The following is a 21,548-nucleotide window of genomic DNA, read 5'->3' as shown; positions in this document are numbered from 1 at the left end:
AACTTGTTAGAGGCAAACGCAGTGTGTTGGATGTGAATGTGAGTTTGGCCCTTGGTGAATGTGGCCACAGTGTCGGGGAGAGTGAGGGGGACAGGGGGCGCGGGGAGGGGGGGGGCATAATACCACCAGCCCTGATTTCATCAGCACCGTGTCAACTGGGGAAGGCTTGAGCTCAGCTGGTCCAACCCTCTGACTCCCAGATGAGGAACCTGAGGTCCAGACGTGGGGAAGCGAGTGGTGAAAGGTGACACTATGAGTCAGAGGCGGATTCAGGACTTGAACCCAGGCCCCCGACCTCCAACCCAGACTTTCTGAGAAACGGGTGTCTTGCCACGTGCTTTCCCTTTGTTCTTTCCTCCCAGACAGAGTCAGCTGCCCTCAGGGCCAGGGAGGAGGTCTGGGGCACGGGTCCCGAGACTTGGGGCCCACCCTTGCTCTACTGAAGTATTTCTTCACGGCCCTGTTGGCATTTTGACCCAGATAACTCTCTGCTGTGGATGGAGGCTGTCTGGTGGAGCCTTACCCCCCTCTCTCAGACGGACCCCTGCCTAGAAACGGGCACAGGGGTGTCTCTCGAGGTCATAAAACCGAAGGGAGGGAAGAAGTTCACCTAGAACTAGTAATGACCCCGATAAACCCTGAGGGTTCGAACCCACACCCCGCACCCGCCCATGGCATTGCTGATTGCTGATGTAAACAGCAGGCATCTACGTGGCAGAATAACCGAAGGAGTGCTCCCATGTCAGGAGAATAGGTCCTCTGGCTCAAGACGCGACTTCCACACAGAAAGATTTGCACAAAGCGCCACGTGCCATCGACCCAGAGATGAGCAGGCCGAGATGCGGAAACCTGAGGCGGGGAACTCGCAGAACAGACGGCAGGCCAGTGTCGACTCTGAGGCCGAAGGGGCATTGATCAGCGAGGTTCAGAAAGGGTCGTTCCATGGACTATAAGAGAATGGAAAAAAAAGCAAACTGGAAAAAGAAACGAGTTTTTCAGAGTAGACTTTATGTTTTAGAACGGTGTTAGATTTGCAGAAAAATGAAGAAGGTAGCACCCTATACCCAGTCTCTCCTGCAAGTCACGCCTTAATGTTAGTTCACAGGCGTGCTTGTTAACCATCCACCCACTGTGTTGGTGCATTGCTGTGAACCAAGTCCATAGTTTATTTGGATTTCCTCAGTTTTTGCTAACATCCTCTTTCTGGTACAGAATCCCACTCAAGATTCCATATCACATTTAGTTGTCAGGTCTTTTTTCTCCTCTGGGCTGTGACAGTTTCTCAGACTTTCCTAGTTTTTGGTGACCTTGACAGTTTTGTGGAGTGCTGGTCGGGTTTTTGGTAGGCTCTCTTGGGATAATAGGTATCCTCTCTTGGGATAATTTGATGTCTTTCTTATGGTCAGGGGAAGGAACTTCTCAGAAGGAAAGTGACATTATAAATTTGTTTTAATGTTTTTTGTTTATTTTTGACAGAGAGAGAGAGAGAGAGAGAGAGAGAGAGAGAGAATGAGCAGGGGAGGAGCAGAGAGAGAGGGAGACACAGAATCTGAAACAGGCTCCAGGCTCTGAGCTGTTGGCACAGAGCCCTATGTGGGGCTCGAACCCCCAAACCGTGAGATCGTGACCTGAGCCGAAGGTGGATGTGTAACTAACTGAGCCACCCAGGCACCCCGGAAAGTGACATTTTTATCCTATCACATCAAGGGTAGATCCTATGAACGTGACTTATCACTGTGGGTATTGACCTTGACCACCTGGCTCAGGTAGTTTTTGTCAGTTTTCTCCACTGTGAAGTCACTCTCTTTTCCCCTTTCCATAGTATCCTCTTTGGAAGGCAGTCGTTCTGCGTGGCCCCCACCTGTGGAGTAGGGACTATCCTCCGCAGCAGGGATGATTGAGAGTCCTTCCGTACAGCACATTTGCCTTCTCCCCTACGTACGTATTCAGCTTCGCTCGTATCGGTCCGGACTCAAGGATATTGATTTTATTTATACTTTGGGTTATAGTTCAACACTGCTGTATTTCGTTGCTCAGGTTGTCCCAACCTGGGCCACGGGGAGCTCTTGAAGGTGGCTTCTTTGCCCTTTGGCGTGCCCCCATCAACATCGGGGGTTTTTTGTTTGTTGGTTGGTTTTCATCTTGAGCCCTTTCTTACCTCTGGCACCACAAGCTGCTTCAGGCTCATCGTGAACATTTCCTGCCCCAGTCTTAGCATCAGCCGTTTCTCGGTGTGGAGCCGTGGTTCCTCCTATCAGAGAATGGCATTAGAACCCAAGCTCTGGGTACTGGGTGTACCCGTGGCCGGCGGGGTAGCATTTCTCGTAGGCCTTCCTGGCTGACGGAGCAAAGAAACATGTGTTGTGTATTCCACCCACGTATACGCACGCATCTGCAAATATTTTTATATGTGACCATCTATATCTGTATTAGGCAAATCTGAGTTTATGCCAGTCTCTAGAATCCATGATATTTTATTTATTTTTTTTTTTTTTTTAATTTTTTTTTCCACGTTTTTATTTATTTTTGGGACAGAGAGAGACAGAGCATGAACGGGGGAGGGGCAGAGAGAGAGGGAGACACAGAATCGGAAACAGGCTCCAGGCTCTGAGCCATCAGCCCAGAGTCCGACGCGGGGCTCGAACTCACAGACCGCGAGATCATGACCTGGTTGAAGTCGGACGCTTAACTGACTGCGCCACCCAGGCGCCCCGAATTCATGATATTTTATAATGTGGTCTGAAATAGCGATGTGTTACCCTATCGATGACCATAATCATAGCTGGCGCTTACTGAATGTTCACAAGGGTTGAAGTTCTTTCTAAGTGTTTAATGTGCATCATTTTTACACTGCATGATGGTCCCGGGTTCTGGTGACTCCCCTCAACCCCGTTTTACCAATGAGGAAGTGAGGACACAGGGAAGGCAAGTATCTTTCCCGAAGTCTCCCAGCCGGTAAGTGGTGAAGTAGGTTTCAACGTCAGCCTCAATCATCTCAACCTATCATATCAATCATAGAACCTATCATCAATCATTGAAATACACCCACATCTTGCATTAATAGAACTTATATGCGATGGGAAACAAGAAGAAAGAAAGAAAGAAAGAAAGAAAGAAAGAAAGAAAGAAAGAAAAGAAAGAAAGAGAAAAGAAAAGAAAAGAAAAGAAAAGAAAAGAAAAGAAAAGAAAAGAAAAGAAAAGAAACCCAAATGTTACCTTGCAGCTGACTGGCTGATACAGTCTTACATTTCAGGACATCTCACTTAAATGTCACGATTTCCCATATGTAACCCATAACATACATTTATGTGTTGGCTCTCAGACGCTTTCTGCTTCAGCGTCTATTGTCTCTAATGACGACAGATGAAAGAACTCAGGTATTCCCAGTTTGCCTGGCCACCGTGCTGGGCCATCCTCAGGACCTCCCTCCAGCCGGCCCCATGGGAAATTCTCAGGGACAGAGTCTTCTGGGAAACACGTCCTAGGCAGCTCAGATCCCAGAGGAGGATGGAAAGGAAGCATGGGTGCAGGGAGGGGGCAGGCAGCCTCGGAGCTGACTCCCAGGTGTTCCCGCGCGTCAGGCTGGTCTGACCTGCTGGGCCTCTTCCGGGAATCCTGGATGGAGCCTACTTGACCCCCAGCATGGCCAGAGGCAGCCCAAGGCCCCCTCTTCTCAGGCTGGCCCCACCCTCCTCAGGCCCATTAGCAGCCTGGTTCCACCTCCTCCAGGAAGCCTTCTTTGCCTGCCCCACCCTCAATGACGTCCATGTTCTCTGAAATCCCAGGCGTAGACCAAGGGTCTCGAAGTAGGAGCCCTCGGAAATTCTTCCTTTAACATGCACAGTGTTTTCTAGCATTTTGATTTGGTTCTAGCATTGAAAAGCAAGCGGTTTCCTGTAAAAATGTGGACACTCGGCCCAGCTTACAAGCGTTGAAAGCCTGGCTGCCCTGAGCTCACATTCCCATCGGCTGGCTCAGCCCTGCGCATAGTAGGGCTCTGCCACTGTGGACAGCGTGAACGGGCCGGTGCACTCAGCTTGGGGGCCTGCCTTTGGAGGCGGACAGGACTGATTTTCAATGCCCTGCCCCTCCCTGGCTATGGGGCCCGGGGAAAAAAACACTTCTCTTCACTCAGCCTCAGTTTCCTCGTTTGGAAAATGGGCTTAAGACCTAGCTCATGGTGTTGTCATGAGGATGATGTGAGCTAATGTCGGGGGTGGGCTTAGGATGGGACAGGCACTCAGGGAACCTGGATAAATAGTTTCTTCTCTTTCTTGTTTGCTTTGCTTTGGTATCTCTCAGTTCCTGGTGATGTCACTAACCATCCACTCGTGCCACAGATGCCTGCTGTGTGCCAGACGCATGTAAGACCTCGGTTGCTGCCTTCCTGGTCTAGCTGAGGAGGCATTTTATCCATGCTTGCACTTGTCCGTTCACTACTGAATACCCACTGTGTGCCAGGAGTCGTTCAGAACACTGAGGATCCAGCAGTGAACAAAACGGACAAAAGTCCCTGCCATCACGGGGCTGACAATCTAGTGGTGACTGTTAGACAATAAACCAACATAGTGTCGGGTAGCACGAAGTTCTGTGAAGAAGAATCATGGGCATGATAGAGGGGCTGCTGCTTGGTCAGAGAAGGGGTCTCTGTGAGCAGAGGGCGAGAGGGAGGGAGCCATGTGGCTGGCTGTCGGAGGTAAGAGCATTCCCGGCAGCGGGAACAGCAAGTGCAAAGGCCCTGAGGCAGGCGTGGTGTGGCGTGTTTGAGGCTTAAGGAAAGGCCAGTGTGACTGATGGGGGCTGAGTTACATGTTTCCGTAATCTTAGAATTCCTCTCCTTCCCTTTTCTACATCCATCTCCCCTCCTGTCTCTCTCAATCTCTTTTTTACAATGGGTCTCTTAAATTTGTAATCCAAACGCACAATGACAATTTATAAAAATAGAAATAATATCTGGGAAGCCCTTGGGTATGAGTTGATACACTTCATATCGCGGTGGCACCACCCTGGTCTTAGCTACCACCTCCAGCAGAGTGCCTTTCTTCTTCTCCCCATCATTCTGCGGTTTGGGGAAGGTGAGTGTGGGGTGGGCACGAGGGTCTGTGGCTGGGGAACGTACCTCTTCCCCCCTCCTTCTTTCCCCTCCCCCGCCCTCCCCTCCTCTCTTTTTCCCCCTCTTTTTTCCTACCTGCAAACTCTTCAGCGGAAGGAAGCACCCAGATTTGGGAAGTCTTGTTTCAGAACCACTGAGAATGTGTGAGGTCTCTGGAGCCCGTGCCATGCGGGGCCAGGGGCTGGGGCACAGATCATCGTGTCAGAAGGAGGATGTGCTTGAGAAAATGAAGGTCTTCAAAGGGGCTCTGGTCGTACCTGAAGGCCCCTCACTGTCTCCAGAGCAGAGCTTCTGGGCTCCTTCCCATCCCCCACCGCCCCTGGGCCAGCCTCACTGTCTCCTGCCCTCCCCGCTGGCTCCCCTCCTCCCTGGGCTCCCTGCTTCCTCCCAAGGCCCCTCTGTTGGTTCGCCACACACAGCCAGAGGAGCCCTTAGGACGAAGTCAGACCATGCCCCCCTACTCAGACGCCCTACCAGGCCCTGGAGGCCCAGCATGACCGACCCCATCACCTCTCTGAGCTCACCTGCCCCTTGCCTTGTCCCCAGCGCACTGGCCTCCTTGCTGCCCCATGAGGGGCTCCTGCTCTTTGATTGCTGTAGCTCCTCCTATGCAGGCAGTTTCTCCCCTACCATCATGGGGTCAGCCTGGCCCCCAGCAACCCGCCTGCCCCCCACCCCCCGGGGGAGTAGGGCCTCCAGCCACACCTGCTTATAGCTCCCTGTCTCCACCAGCCAAGCCCTTTATCACCGTGTGAAGAAACACATCCCTGGGTCTGCTCCCTGGGCAGCCACCCCTGTCCCCATGGGGCGTCAGCCTCAGGAGGGCCCGCTGGGTCTGGGGACCTTGCCCCAGGGCCTGGGAACAGTGTCGGGCATGCGGTATGCAGTAGGTGCTCAATGCATACTTGGTGAATGGGTGAGCACTAGTGTTTTAGAGTCAGGCCTTGGAGTCTTGGCACAGTTCTTGAAATTCTAGCCAAGGGCAGTTCAAGACTCAGGGGCTGTGGCCCCACCAGCTCCCACTGTTTGTCTTTCTTTATGTCTCTGTCATCCCCTGCCCTGGCCTCCTCTGCGGGCCCGGGCCAGCTCCTGCTGCTGGACACGTTTCTGCCACTCGAGCTGCCATGTGCCCCACGAGGGCCCCTCCCAATGTGACAAAGCGGTCCCGCGAGGAGCAGGGAGTGAGCCGAGGAGGGTAGGAGCTCTCGCAACCTTCTCGCGACATGACTCCTTGAAGTCGATAAGCTCTCTGCTCTCTGTGACCTGACTTCCTCGTCTTCACAAAGAGAATTAACAATTTCTGCGACTTCGTTTATTTCTCTTCCAAATATGCTTATTATCTTATTGGCTTATGGTGAAGCTCTCCGAGAAGTTTACAGGTGGGGGACCTTCACCACTGCAACCGCCCTGGCAACAGAAGCAGTTCTTGCCAGGAGCTGACCGTGCGTGGGCCTGGAATGGGCGTGTTCCTGGCTCAGGCCACTGTCTGCCCTGGGCTTGGCACACAGGGCTCCTTCTGCCTGGCCAGGCCTCCTTTCAGAGACTTGAACTCACTAGGCTCTGCCTTTAGTCTCAGGGGTTTGGCAGGTGCTTTTCCATCTGCTTGAGATGTTCTTCCTTCTCTCCTTGGCCTCGTTAAATTCCTAGCTCTGATTCTGATTCTGGCTCCAACACCACCTCTTTCAGGAAGCCCTCCCTGATGACACCCCACGAGTCAGGTCACTCTGTTAACCACGTTTTATCATTTATCACTGTTGTATTACTTTATTTACTTGCTCTCAGCCCCCATAGGGCTCCCTACCCCATTATCTGAGCTCAGGCTTCCCCTGGGGGGAAGTTGGGAGGCCCAGGCCCATGAATCAGCAAAGTTCTCCTTCCCCTCTTGGCACTTTCTCTGTGGAGGCTGAGAGTTGGCTTACTCCAAGGGGGACTAAATTCAAGGGGTGCGTAGATGGAGGGGAGGTGGGCAGGGCCTCTCCCCATCCCGCAGACCAGCCATCTACTCTCAGACAGCTTCTCCCACCTCCATGACAGTGGCCTCCCTGCCTGAGCCACCAACGCTGCTCTCCTCTTTCCCCCACCCTTCCTGGAGAGCCAGAGTGGGCTTTTCAAATCCCAACCTAATCCCCAGTCTGCCTTGCTCCAAACCCTTCCCTGGCTCCCTGTTACTCAGAGATAGCTGGGCTACAAGCCCTCTGTTCTGATCTTACCTCTCTCCCTTAGCCCCAGCAGCACCTGGCTCCTTGCGGCTCCCTTTGCACTCGCTGTTCCCTCTGCTCTGAACACTGTTCCCCCGAATGGATGAAAAGCCACAGGACTCCCTCCCTCACCTCCTTTGGGTCTTTGCCCAAACATCCCTTTCCCGGTGAGGCCCTCCTTGACTGCCCTATTTAAAAATGTAATCTCCCTGCCGTCCGTTCTCCCCTTTCCCTCCTTTATTTCTCCCTATAATCTTGACACCCGGGAATAGTCCACATAGGTTACTGATTCATCTTGTTTCCTGTCTGTCTCTCCCACTAAAATGTCAGCTCCTCCAGGGCAGGTGCCTGGGTCAGTGCTGTTCCCTGCTGTATCCCCAGCAAGGAGTGAGCCCAGGGATCAGACCGGCCTGGCTTGGAGTTCTGGCTCGGTCACTTCCTGGCCTTTTCCTTTCTGGACCTCAGTTTTCCCACCTGAAAAATGGGAGAAAATGTGGGACTGGAGTAAGGGCAAAATAAAACCCTGTTTATAAAGTGCCTGGTGCCTACATGTGTCAAGAGACCACCGCCTCCCCCAAACCGGCCAAAATCAAAACTCATCATTCATCATTTTGGGGAAACGGGTGACACCATTCTGGTCTGTCCACACCATGAACTATTATGCAGCTATTAAAAAGAATGGTTCCCAGTGTTCCCAGGTGACTTGTGTGGCTACTCTTGTTTGTTTGTTCTCTAGCGCATAGGTATTTTTTTCTCTAGGACTTATTTTTAACCGAAATAAGTTCCAAGTGGAATACAATGTGCGTAGCAGTCTACCTTTGTTTTAAAAAGGAGGAGGGATATATACGTTTATATATATTTTTTTAGTTTTAAAAATCAAAGTGGAATTCACATAACAAAGTAGCCATTTTAATTAATCGTTACATAATTAACCATTTTAAAGCCTGCAATTCGGCGGCATTTAGTCCATTTGCAAGTTGTGCAACCATGACCTCTATTTAGTTCCAACACATTTCATCACCCCCTAAATAGACCCTGTACCCATCAGACACGTCACTCCTCACCCTGCCCGCCCCCAGCGCCTGGCGATCGCTAATTTGCTTCCTGTGTCTATTGGGTTTATCTATTTTGGGTATTTCATATAAATGGAATCCTATAACAGATGACCTATTGCGTCTGGCTTCTTTCAATTAGCATCCTGATTTTTTCGAGTAGTGAGTAGTGTGTGCCAGTAATTCGTTCCTTTTTATGGGCAAATAACGTTCTATTGTGTGGACAGACCACATTATGTTTATCCATTCACCTGTTGATGGGCATTTAGGTTGTTTTCACCGTGTGGCCATTGTGAATAGTGGTGTTGTGACCAATCGAGTAGAATTCTTGTTTGCGTAGAGATTTCTTAAAGCGAAAAAGCGAGATGCTAGAAAGGGTGAACAATGTGATCCTGATTTGTAAAAGAAATGACAGATAAAGAAATCCCTTGTCCAGGCATGGTCTGTATAGGATTTTCATGCTTACAGAAAAATATGTAAAAACCCATTCTCAACTGTCAACACGGGGAGAGAGAAGGCTTTTGCAGAAAAGGAAAAGAGAAAAAAGGAGGCCAGATGCCAAATGAAAACAGTGCACACAAAATGATTCCATTTAGGCATGTGTGACAAGTTACAGATTGAGAAATTGTGTACGTCGATCTAAAAAAAAAAAACCCGAAAAACAACAAAACCCCCCCAAACTATTCTCTGCAAGAAGGGCTGGGCAGGAGGCTGATCCGATGGGGAAAATGAGGTCGGGATAGAAGGGATGTGGGGGGTGCATATTCTCCAGGGTGTCCCCCGACCCACCCCCAGCCCCCGCTGACTGTGAGGTCCCCTGGAACCAAAGTGCCCAAGCGTTGCTGATTTCTGGCTGGGACCTGTGAATAGGAGCCAGAACCTTCCTTGTGGGGGTGCAGTGGTCCTGCTTGGGGCCCCTCTGCAGTGATCCCCTGCATGTGGTTCCCATTTCCTGTAGGGAGGTGCTGAGTCAAGGGGAAAGGTAGGAAGGGACGCAGGAGGAGGGAGAAGTGGGTGAGTGTGGCCAGACTGGGGGATGGACCCATTGGCCTCCACTGACCTCAGGGCCCTCACCCAGGAGGCCTGGCCTCCTGATTGATGAACCTGCTTTGTCTCTGCTGTCTCTTTCTTCCTTTGGGAAATCTTGCAACCACCTGGAACATCGCAGGAGATGGTCATAAGGAGCCCCAGCTCCCCATGACCTGACTTTGTCAAATCTTAACATTTTAGCATATTGATTTCAGATCTGCAGTAGTCAGGGTGTGGCGGGAAACAGACGGCTCAAACCTGATACTTTGGGGAAAATGGAATGAAGTGACTCTTCACAGGTGTGGGCAGGGGTAAGGGAACCAACCAAGGAAAGGTGCAGAGTGGGGCCGGCATCGGTGGGGAACAGATGTCTGCAGGGAGGGGCTGCATGGAGAGGCCCGCTGGCGGGAGCTGGGAACCTCGGGAACCTCGGGAAGGACGGCTCTGGCCTGGGGGACAGGACGCAGCAGGGAGGGGGCTGTTATGCCCATCCAGCCCTCCCATCTCCTCCATTCAGGGAACCCCATAGGAAGCCCGGAGCAGGGGTGATGGCGCCCCTTCAGGTCAGCCTCCTAGGCACAGATTAGGGTGGGGAAGGTGGTGATCTGGAGGGAGCAAAGGAGGGCGCTCACCAGTTTGTCCCCCTGGAGTGGCAGGTGAGAATCCACGTTTGCCCCCGGTGTGGCTCAGTCTTTAGCTCTGGCCCACGATGTGGGTGACGTGGGGGGCTCTCGTGCTGACTTGGAACCTTTGCCATTGTCAGGGTTTTGAAGCTCTGTTAATGGAGCACTTACTACCAGCTAAGTGTTGCACCCCAGCTGGTAGCCTGATCCCCTCCCTCCCTAGTTTCATAGCTTAGGAAAGCAAGGTGCATAGAGGAGCCAGCTTTGTGCAAGCAGGGCCCAGAGCTGGACCTGAACCCGGAGCTGCTGTTGTGGAAATCAGAGCCCTTGGCCGTGATGCCCTCTGCCCCGCGGCCCAGGTGTCCTCCGTTTGTGCTCTGTGAAGTCCGCAGGAGGACTGCCTCCCAAATTCCCTCTCACGCTTGGTGGCAGGTCCAGGGTACCCAGGCCCCCTCTTGGGAAAGCATCCTGATTCAGTCTGACCTGGGCTCTGCCAGTTCTACCTAGGCCTCAGTCTGTCCATCTGGAAGATGGGCACATATGAGCCCCTTCCGGCAGTGAAGTTTGAAGCTTTGATGAGGTGACAAAGCAAGAAGCCTAGGACCCCCGAGGACCCCCGCACACAGGAGGCCGCCCCAGCTGGCCCTGCTGGGTTTCTGATTTCTGAGACGCCTCCTGGGGGCCGGATCCCCAGCTGGAGGAAGGATGAGGCCTGGCCCTGGGGGCCCTGGGGGAGGCCCGGTCCCAGGACAATGCCGAGCATTGAGTTCATGCCAGCCCTGGTTTGGGGTTGGAAAAATAGAGTAATCTGGGCAGGACTGACACAAAGGCCGGGGGGCCAGGTTGGCTGAGGGGCGTCAGGTTACCCCCCACAGGCTGCAGCCACACTGGCGGCTTCCCTAGCAGCTGGGGGGGGGGGTGTTTTTCTTTCCCCAAAGATTATAATTAAGTGAGCGATCAGGGCCCCTCGCTAAGGCCTCGCAGGCGGGTTTCGTTACAGGAAGAATTGCGCGTACGGGGGTTCAGAGGGCTGACGGGGGCGTGTCACCACCACGGTAATAATGGCAGCGGTAATAACAGCCAGGCTGCGGGAGGGTCTCGGGAGGGTCTCCCCTGGGCCAGGCCCCAGGCCCCAGGCCCACCACCTGGCTCCTGCCCGAAGCGGAGGATCCTGGGTCAGATCCCCATTTCATAGAGGGGCAAACAGAGGCTCAGAGTCGCTTTGGAGGCGGTTTCCTTCGTTTCTTCAGCAGAGGTGGGGGGAGGTGGTGCAGGGTCTGGACTCACACGGGCCTCTGAGCCCCCCTGCCTCGGTTTCCCCCTCTGGAAAATGAGGCTAGCCCCGGGGCTGGCCTCCCTGAGCTGTGAGCGACGACTGAGTGGGGGTGCAGTGAGGCCTCAGAAAATGTCTGTCCCCTCCTTCCTTCCACCATGATGAAGGGGGCCAGGCTCGGCCCCTGAGGACTTTGTGCTGGCCACATGTCTGCCCCCACCTCTTCCTCCGTGAGTGAGGGGCTCAGGCCTTCAGGGGTGCTGGAGTGTAGGTGGGGGAGGCTTCAGATGATTTCTGATGTTGGGAGTGTAGTCTGGGCAGAGGGGACAAGTGGGTTCAGTGGCTAGGCGCTGGAGAGCACTGTCTGGGGAGCAGTGCAATGCTTCAGTTAGACCACAGGGTTTGAATTTCAGTTCCATCGAGTCTTTGCTGTGTGACTTCAGGCAGGCTACTCGAGCTCTCTGGTCTCAGACTATTACCCACAGAACGAGTGTGGAAAACCTTCTGCAAAGCGCTGTTGTGAAGAGAACACTGCCTGGCACATAATAATACTCAATGTGTGTTGTTATTCGTAACCGCTTCCCGCAGGAAGCCCACCCTGACTTCCTCTGGCTCCGGAGGCCGCCTGGGCACCCTCCCTCGTGGGATGTTGCCTCTTCCACATGCCAGTCTCCCGCCCCCACCCAGATGCTCGGACTGGGACCGCCACGAGGGCTGCATCCCAGAGCCCAGCAAGAACCCAGCGTGGAACTCCCGCGGCTGCGGGAGGCCAGGTGTTGGGCGAACGGCATCACTGAGCACCTACGTCCTGTGTCGAGCCCTTCACACCCAAGTCTTGAGTTTAACGGCTTTCTTCTCCTGGGATGTCGGCTTCCCCAAGACTGACGCATAGTAGGTGCCCAAGAAATACGTGATGGAATTGTTGAGATAAACATGTACTCGGAGGAAAGGAGGTGTCTGAGACTGGGGGCCTCAGCGGGCTGAGATCATGGGACTGTGCTCCAGGCTCCATGCTGAATCATCTCAGTTCATCTGCCCGGCAGGCTAGTGCTGTTATTGTTTCCACCTCCCAGTTGGGGAAACTGAGGCACAGAGAGGCCAACGTAGCTGACCCCACGTCACACAGCAAGTGAGTGGCAGAGCCAGTATCCTACCCAAGCCTGCTGAGCGAGGTGCTTGCCCTGAGACTGTAACAGCATACCTACTCCCACCTAGGGGGAAAGTACTCTTACCGTACCCATTGTGCAGATGGGGAAACAGAGGCCAGATGGCCTGCGCGTTCCTGCACACAGACACTGTGGTTGAGCAGGAGATGGCCGAGGGAGGGCCCTGGATACCCAGGCTAGCGCCCCGAGGGAGGGGTCGGAGGCCCCAAGCAAGCTGTCCCCTGCCTGTTAGCGTCTCTGGCCGATACCCTGGCCTCTGTTTACCAAGCCCAACACCTAGAATGCTGTTCCTTCCGCCTGCCCAGGAATCTCAGGTGCCTTCACAATAGGATTCTCTGTCCCTGCAGCTGATTTTCATTCAAGCCCTTTGTGCTAAAAAGAAAAAAATGAAAAGAAAACTTGGCTCTAAGCCCCCCTGTCCCTTCCCCCACTTCCTAGAGAGAAAGGAAGATCCTAGCCTCTTTTTTCCCTCATTCTGGGGCCCAGAGATGTCTGCAGCCAGCCCAAGGTCACACAGCAGGGTTGGCCTTGGACTCCTCATCCAGTGCTCTGCTCATGGCACCCCGGCTTCAAGGCCGGTTGTGCCCTCCCCACCCCTGCATTTACTCCTCTTGGCTCTGTCCTCTAGGCCTGGGGGAGCAGAGGAAGTGGGGCCAATGTTCCCTGAGGCTTATTACGTGCGGGGCGCTCTACCATCCCTAAATTCATAGGATCCTCAGTACAGCTCTGTGAGGTCCTGTCACCCCATTTAACAGATGAAAAAACTGAGGCACAGAGAAATGAAGTGCCCAAGGTCACAGTGACGGAAAGTGCCAGGGCGGAGATTTGAACTTGTGTTCCTACGGTTCTGGTGCTTTCTTGTAGGGAGGCCTGAGCCCCGTTGACGGCGGAGTGGGGGGCACGGAAGGGAAGTGGGAGCCTGGGCTTGGCCGGGACCCTGGAGTGGAGCCAGACAGCAACAATGGGTCCTCAGAGATGGTGGTGGCCCCGGGCGGGGCGTGAGCCGTGGCCAGGGGCCGCAGGGCTGGGCTGTGGGCCGACAGGCTCAGCACAGCTTCCCTCCCCTCCAGCTCCTGGGTCGGGACCTGGGGACACCCCCCTGGCACCTCAGCTCCCAAACCCAACAGGTCCAGGGCTCGGGCAAGAGGCAGGGGGCCGGGCCAGCAGCCCCTGGCAACGATAATGGCTAAATCACCATACCTCATGCTAATCTAGAACTACCTGTAGGCCAGGCACTGCATCAGGGGCCCTCCTGGATCCTCACAAGTAGTGTAGGAGGGGGGACTGGTAGGAATGCCCTTCTATGGATGAGGAAAGGGAGGCCCAGAGAGGCCCTTGGCACTTGCCCAGGGCCACAGAGGGACAAAGAACTTCGGAAAGTGGGGCCCTCAGAGAGTGAGCTGCCTGTCCCAAGAGGCATACAAGCAGAGGAGGAGGGACCTCACCGGGGTCGCAGTGAGGCGTTAGTGCTCACCAGTGGCGGCTCACTGAACTCGGGGCCTGGGCAGCCGGGAGTTGGGGAGCGGATGAGGCCTCTTGGGCTGTGGAGGGATTAAAAGAGTGACTGGATGCCCAGGGTTGGAAATGTGGCTGCCATGGAGTAGGCACACCCTTCGTGGGGCGTCCACTGTTTGCAGAAACAGTAGCTCACACTTCTGGAGCCTGCCATGCACCCAGGCCCTGTGCCTCGATGGTTTTGAGTGCTCACTGTTTCTCAGTCGGCTCTCTGAGTGCTTCGGGGATCCTTGAGACTCGTGATACCTCAGGAGAGCCACCTCATTCACATCCCTCATTCACACCGGCAGATGAGGGAGAGCCGAGGCTCAGAGAGGCCCAGGGACATGCAGGGCAGGTAACCGGCATGGCTGGATGCAAGAACCAGTCTGCCTCTGCTGTGTGGCCTTGGGCAGCTACTAACTTCCTTGGGCCTCAGTTTCCCTATCTGTACATTAGGTTGGGCTATCCATGGCATCCTAGACTTCTAGGTGAAGATTTGAGTGTCTACGAGGCTACACTGTCTTCCCCCCAGGACCTTGCTGCCCCAAGTGAAATCCTCTCTAAAAGACTCCTTTTCAGCCTGCGCATTCCCACCACCTCTCTATTTCCTCCCCTGCCTCGGGGTTCATTCCTATTTGCCTCTTGTCCCAATTAGGTCATCTTCCGTGCCTGGAACGGTGAAGGCATTTAATTAAATCTTAGAACAGGAAGTCTGGATGTGGGGCTGTTCCTGGATCGGTTATCTGGGTTCTTCACGTCTCCTGTCTTCATGGGTCCCAGTGGCTGCTGTGGCACCAGACATCACATCCCATATATCCACATCTTAACTAGGAAGGGAAAGGGGTGAGCCAAAAAGGAGGATTTTCATCCAGAATCTCACTCTTTCATCAAGCAGGAAAGTATTTCCTAAATGTCCCAGTAGACTTCCCCCTGTGACTACATAACCATGGAGTCACATGTCCACCTTTAAACCAGGAAAGAATTCCCGGGGCTGACTTAGATGAATGTGAGTATTCTGCCTCTCAGGCTGTCCCCAAGAAATGTGGCTCTGAGGGCAATGGGGCCACAGCCAGGCCAGCCATCTGGTGCCAGCCTCGCTGACGTTCATTCCCCCTCTAGACTGCACCGGTGGGCCTGGGAGTGCTGGCCTTTCGCTGGCTGGTTCTCTTGGTGGTGAGCAGCATCTTCCCAGGCCTCCAGATGCCGGGGAAGATGCTCTGGTTCTCCCCTTCCTCCCTGCCCGGTCCTCCTCAGGCCTCGCAAATGGCCCTTGGGCTGAGGCGGAGCCCTCTCCTGCCTTCACCTGCCCATGCCCGGCGAGCCGGGCAGCATGGCGTCGGTCCCGCATTCCTAGTCCCTGTCAGTGTCGGCCTCGGTGCCCCACTGGACACACGGACTGCCTGAGCCCAGCCTCTTCCTCCTCCCACGTCTCTGTCTTGCTCGGGTTTCCAATGAGAGGTGTGGGTGTCACTTAACCTGCCACATCCACCTCCCCTCCCCCAGCACACACTCCCCGGCTCGGACAAAGGCACTGCCGCCCCCAGCGATCAGGTCTCAGACCCTGGAGTTGCTTTCCACCCCACTCTCTCCCACCCCACGTCCAGTCCGTCGGCAAATCCCACTGGCCTGACCTTCCACCTGCGCCCAGATCTGACCTGCCTCCCCTCCGCTGCCACCACCTGGCATGTCTTCTTCACCGGTGGCCGCCTCCCAGAGGTCCTGTTGGAGCCTCGGTCGTTCACACCGCTGCCCTGCCCAGACCCCTCCTGTGGGTCCTCCCCAGCCCCGGAGATCCTGAAGGATGGGCCCCTCCCCTCCCCACGCCTCCACCCTCCCTTCTGGCCATGCTGCCTTTGGCTGCTTCTTAAACAACACCCCAAGCGTTTCCCCGCCCTCTCCCCACTTTTGCCCTTATCGGTCCCTCTACCGTTCTTCTGGATTTTTTCCGTGTCCTGCCCCCTCCCCTCACTTGGGCCCGTGCTCCTCAGTGAGACCTCCCAGCCCACCCCCTACTGCAGCCCTCCCTCTTTCTCGATCCCGACCCTGATTCATTTTTCTGCCGCACACTCGTCATCCTCTCTCTGTATTTACGTGTCCGTCTGCTCAGTGTCTCGTGCCCGCCCCGAAGGTGAGCTCTAGCAAACGGGAACTGTGTCTCATTTGGCACGGGGCCTGGCACACAGGTGGTGCGCTAAACCCCCGTGCCTGGCAGCGGTCTGGGCAAGATGACCTCCCGCGGATGTGGCCGTGGAGACACCATTTGGCCGGAGGTGGCTCCCGGCTGAGGTCTAGTGGGCCCCCTCCCGCCCCAGGGGCGCTGCCTGGGCCTCAGGGCAGGAGAGGGTCCCAGGCAGTGGGGAGAGGATCTCTGAATGGAGCCAGGACTTTCATGGTGTCACAGAGCCTTCGGGGGTCCGGAGGTGACGCTGGACAGGAACGGACTGTAGGAATTTTCAGTCCACCCTCATGCTCTCTTTGGTCCTGTCTGATGGTTTAATTTTTTTTCTTTTTTATGGAGAGGTGTCACCCACTGTTCAACAGAAGATCCCAGTGCGGTGGCCCATGTGTCCCAAGTACAGGCTCTAAAGCTGGTTTGTAAGGTGGAAATCAACCACAGCCAAGTTCCCCTTGGGGATTCCACAGGAAGGACACGGCCCTCCCCACCCGAGGCGGATGTACGGTTTCCATAAATTCGGCCCACCATCCCCCCACCCCCACCCCAGCGTTGGGACCCTGCCCAGGGGAGGCTTGGCTTATGTTTGGGGGCCACGGTGTGGCTGCATCTGAGCAGACCCAGACTGGGGGAACCGCTAACCCATATCTCCCCCTCCTGGCATATCCACCATCCGATGGCTCTTTTCTCTCTGAGACTTTTTATTTTTTGCTGAGCACGTGTAGTTGAATTCCTGTCAAAGTACCTAAATTGTGACTGTCCTGAGTGTGACAGAGACAAGAGTGTGTGTGTGTGTATGTGCTCTTCCGGTTCATCTTGGGGGCCTCCTGGCCTTGATCTCTTCTCCGGAGTGACCCCAAGGCCCATCCTTTGAATACCAGGCTCAGGGGATCCCAGTCTGAAAGCCCACGATCAAGGTCCATCCGTCTCGTTTCCATGCAGGAAAATAAGGATGTGAGAGGTGAGGGAGGCAGAGCTTTGGGGACAAGGAGCAGAGTGGCTGCAGCCTGGGCAGGGCAGGGGTGGTGCAGGGTCCAAGGCCAGACCAGGATCTGAGGGAGGGCGTCTGGGGGCATGGCTTGCCTGTTGCTCTATTCATTCTGTGCTTAGCGTTCGTTCATTCAACAAATGTTAATGAAGCATGTACTCTGTGCCAGGTGCTGAGGAGACAATGATCCCTGCCTACAAGGAGCTCATAGCCCAGTGTGGGAGATGGACATTAGCCAACTCACTCCCAGAAACATCAATTTGTGACTGACAAGTATGAAGTGATGAGGATCTTTGATGGGCAGGAGGGTGCATGTGGTTGGGGAGGTCAGAAAGACTTTCTAGAAGATACCGAGCTGAAAACTGAAGGACGAGTAGAGGCCGAGTGGATGAGAAATGGAGGAACAAATGTTCCAGCAAGTGGCCACAGCATGTGCAAAGGTCCTGGGGTGGGACAGAACAGAACAGAGGGAGTTGGTGAATCTAAAAGACCTCGTACCTGGAGCTGTGAGGTGACGGGTGAGTGAGGAGTAGGGAAGGCTGAGGCTCCACAGCGAGAGCAGCCTGGTCTTATGCTGAGAGCAGTGGAGGACCTTGGGAAAGGCTGAGCAGGGAGGAAAGTCACAAGGCACCTCTGCCCGCCTCTGCCTTCCCACCTGACTACTTGGCATGTCCTGGCTCAGCATCTTTCATGAATGTTCTCTTTGAATCTCTACCACTTCTGAAGACCAGCTTCTGAAGGTGCCAGGAGTTGAACCCACTTGTCAGATGAGGAAACTGAGTCTCTGGATCTTCCCATGGCCCCACCCGCTTCCTCCTGCCCAGAGAAAAGAGGAACGGAGAACTGACGCCCCACAGTCAGCTGGGAAGAGCCTGGGCTGGGAATGGGGAGGGTGGGGCCCTCAGAGGCCCGCACCCGGGATGGGCAGGGTCCTGCTTCCGTTTAACCACATCCCTGTGACATGCCCCAAAAGGGAAGCAGAGGCCGCCTGTCCTCATGCCCTGTACCCCAGGGAGGGGGCCGGGGATGCCCTGGTGCAGGGCAGGGCAGACTTGGATCTTGAACTTTGGGGTCAGCTGAACCCAGCTGGGTGACCTTGTGATGGAGCCTCATTATCTTGGCTTCCTCCTCTAAGTAGAGGGTCAGAACCTCTCCCTTGGCTGTTCTCAGGATTAGCCCACCGTGGGCCTCACTGAGTGGCTGGCCACTGGTTGTTGGACGAATGAGCTAAAGGTGTTTCTGTTCCTGAAAGGAGCAGCCAGTTGGATAAAGAACTCATGTATTTGACATTGGACAAATGTTTGTTGAGCATCCAGTGTGTTCCAGGCATTGTCCTGGGTGTTGTGGAGACAGCAACGAACAAAGCAGACACGGATGCCTGCAGATGCCCACCACCCTGCCCGCTCTGTGGCAGACATCGCACACCGATCCTCTTTCCCACTGAAACCGAATTCTCCTCAGCACTGTGCACCAGCTGGGGTCTGGCGCTCAGGAGGGCCCCACCTGTCTTCCCAGGGTGAGGCTGCGAGTGTGGACCCGGAAGATTCCAGTGAGAGCCCCCTAGGCGACTAAACTGCCTCCCCTCAGTCTCTTTCAACAAATATCTATTGTTTTTAAATTTTTTTAATGTTCGTTTATTTTTGAGAGAGAGAGAGAGAGAGGGGCGCCTGGGTGGCTCAGTCGGTTAAGCGGCCGACTTCGGCTCAGGTCATGATCTCGCGGTCCGTGGGTTCGAGCCCCACGTCGGGCTCTGTGCTGACCGCTCAGAGCCTGGAGCCTGTTTCAGATTCTGGGTCTCCCTCTCTCTGACCCTCCCCTGTTCATGCTCTGTCTCTCCCTGTCTCAAAAATAAATAAATGTTAAAAAAAATTATAAAAAAAAAAAAAAAAAAAGAGAGCACAAGCAGGGCAGGGACAGAGCAAGAGGGGGACAGAAGTTCCAAAGCAGGCTCCATGTGCTGTCAGCACAGAGCCCGACACGGGGCTCGAACCCACGAATGGCGAGACCACGACCTGAGCCGAAGTCAGACGCTCAGCCGACTGAGCCACCCAGGTGCCCCGATTTTTCAACAAATATCTATTGAGCGCCTGCTGTGTGCCGAGTGCCAGGGGCATGGCAGCGACCAGGGTGGATAGGATGCCTGCCCTTGTAAAGCTGGCATTCTGGCGAGAGACAGACAAACGTACACATAAGTAGTTACTTCCAGACAGGGATACAGGCTATGAAGACATCGGCAGAGGGGGGCAGTGGGGCATGATGGGAGAAACCCCCTGGCAGGGGCTGGGGGGGGGGGCGGCTCTGGGAGGAGGGGGCATCTATTGAGACTAATGAGACCCAGCGACCAAGGAAAATATGGGGGAACTTTTGCAACAGCAGAGGTCTGGAGGTGGGCATCAGGTTGACTTACTTTAGGAGCAGGAAGATGCTTGTGTTTCTGGGGAGGTGAGTGACAGCGAAGAAAGAGAGGGCATTGGAGGGGACAGGCGCCAGACGGCCAGGGCTGGAGGTCAGGGACGGGCGTGCGGATTTTATCCTGAATGTGATGGGCAGTCACTGGGGCGTCGAATCAGTGACTTGGTTGGGGTTACATTTTCGGCCCCTCCAACTGCTGCGTGGAAAGCTTGTTTAGGGGACAAGGGTGAAGCAGGAGGACCAGGTTGGGAAGAGCTGTGGGTGTCCAGGCGAGCGGCGATGGTGGCTTGGACCAGGGTGGGGGCAGTGAATACAGAGATGGATGGCCAGGGCTGGCGGGGGGCCCGGGGCTCTGCATTTGGTTTCATTTTTCCTTTTACACAGTCCACCCATGGGGCTCTGGGTCAGTGGAGTTTCCCTGGCACTGCGGGCCTGTATCTGGCCTTTCCTCCTCCCGGCCCTGGACCCGGCACCTTCTCAGTTACTCTGTGACTGTCCCCCTCCCCCCACCCCCAACCAAGCCCAGGCTTTGCCTGCGGTCCCCCCAGTATGCTGCTCCCGCCCTGCGGGCCGTCCATAAACCACTCGGCAACCCCTCTGGGGAGATGCTTATTCTGCGGATGCCTTCTTCAGATCAGGCGTGTCCCCAAGGAGGGGGCCCTGAGAGTCTGGGCCAGCAGGGGCAGATTTATTTCGGGGTCCCTGATTATAGGGAACTATCCAGGGGTAGCTTGCTGGAGGGCGGCCTCTTTCTTGGGGCGGTGTTCCTCCCATCCAGCCTGTTGCTGCGATGGAGCTGGGGGACATTCCCTGCTTACTTCCTGGGGTCTCAGGTGCTCGCTTCGACGGCGGCTGGAGAGCTGTGCTGAGCAGAGGCCGCCCTGGCTCCTCCGAGGGAGAATCGTAAGTGATCGGCCGGAGTCCCACTGGCCTCACCTCCGTGGTCTCCAACGTGCAGTAGGTCCTCAGGGCTGTGCTCCCTCATCGTGTCCCTAAGCCTTCAAGTGTAATAGATGCTGTTTGAAAACACCCTATGGCTTGGGTTTCTTCGTCAGCGACATGGGCGTGATGGTGACATGTGGGGGCAGGGAGGCTTGGAGGAGAGGTTTCCCTGTTCTCCAGCAGAAACTGGAAACGGAGGTCCTGAGACGCGTCGTCCCAAGTCGCGGGGCTGGGAGATGGCAGAGGTGGGATTTGAACGCAGGGCCCCTGAATCAGGGACAGCGGGTGGAAGAGTCGGGCCGGGGCGCGGAAGGTGCTGCCTGGATCGCCCTGTGACCCCGGGCTCCACTTCTCCTTTCTGCCCAGTGTAGTCAGCACACAGGAAGCTGGCTGGGGCCTCCCTTGCCCATCCTGTCTGCAGCGGGTGGACACGGGGTCCTGGCGTCACCCACCACCGCCCGGGGCCTCCCCCTTCCTGTCTTGTGCAAGACGAGGCGTCCCCTGCGTGGATGGGTGGACGGGTGAGTAGGGGCCTGTCAGGTGGGGTCACTGCCCGCAGTTACCGCGAGCAGGCCTGGCCTAGGCCCCGGCCCCTTCCTCCTCCTCCTCCTCTTCCTCCTCCTCCCCCTCCGCTTCTCCAAACTTCAGGCAGCCACAAGCAAGAGGCTGGGGGACCCAGGAAGCTGGGGAGGCCGCTCAGCCAACATCTTGTCCCAACGGAGCGGGCCTGGGCTCGGGCCATTATGGACAGGGCCCTAAGCAGCAGTGACGGCTGTCATGATAATTCTCCCATTTGCTGCATGGCCCCTATGCGCCAGGCATGATCTCATTTAAACACACATATTTACCTAAGCACCTACTATTTGCCATGTGCTGTTCTAAGGCCTTTAGATCTAGTGTCCCATTGAATCCCACAAAAATCTCACGATGTCGTGCTTTTTTGTGTTTTGTTTTTTTAATGATCCCTTTCTTCAGATGAGGAAACTGAGGCCCTGAGACGCGGAGGGACCAGCACATAGTCACACAGCTCAGCCGCTTCCTGCTGGTCATTGTCTGTGACCCAGGGCCAGCACTGTTCTGGA

At 55.1% G+C, this 21,548-nt stretch overlaps 1 protein-coding gene and 1 long non-coding RNA gene across 7 annotated transcripts in view; one reads left to right on the top strand and one right to left on the bottom strand.

Annotated features, from left to right (window-relative positions):
- The window catches only part of LOC123580033, a 233,138-nt gene that overhangs the window by 79,856 nt on the left and 131,734 nt on the right, over positions 1 to 21,548 (top strand). Inside the window, exons 3-4 of one of the 6 annotated variants that reach the window (XM_045444253.1) lie at positions 1,823 to 1,938; positions 4,303 to 4,578. The exons of 4 other annotated variants lie outside the window; for them this stretch is intronic. In XM_045444253.1, the coding sequence (XP_045300209.1) occupies positions 1,823 to 1,897 (75 nt within the window). In that variant the 3' untranslated portion in view covers positions 1,898 to 1,938; positions 4,303 to 4,578. Of the gene's footprint in view, positions 1 to 1,822; positions 1,939 to 4,302; positions 4,579 to 21,548 lie in introns of those variants that run through there. One more of the 6 variants, XM_045444254.1, reaches the window with a different exon arrangement.
- On the bottom strand, positions 14,618 to 15,727 carry LOC123580038. The gene is made up of 2 exons (XR_006703097.1): positions 15,631 to 15,727; positions 14,618 to 14,778 (listed from the first exon to the last, which is right to left on the bottom strand). It is a non-coding gene; the product is annotated as an uncharacterized LOC123580038 (long non-coding RNA).

This window comes from Leopardus geoffroyi, chromosome A3 (genome assembly GCF_018350155.1).
Source record: "Leopardus geoffroyi isolate Oge1 chromosome A3, O.geoffroyi_Oge1_pat1.0, whole genome shotgun sequence".
NCBI lineage: Eukaryota > Metazoa > Chordata > Mammalia > Carnivora > Felidae > Leopardus > Leopardus geoffroyi.
Note: the sequence above shows the minus strand (reverse complement) of the source record. Positions and strands in the feature narration are given on the sequence as shown.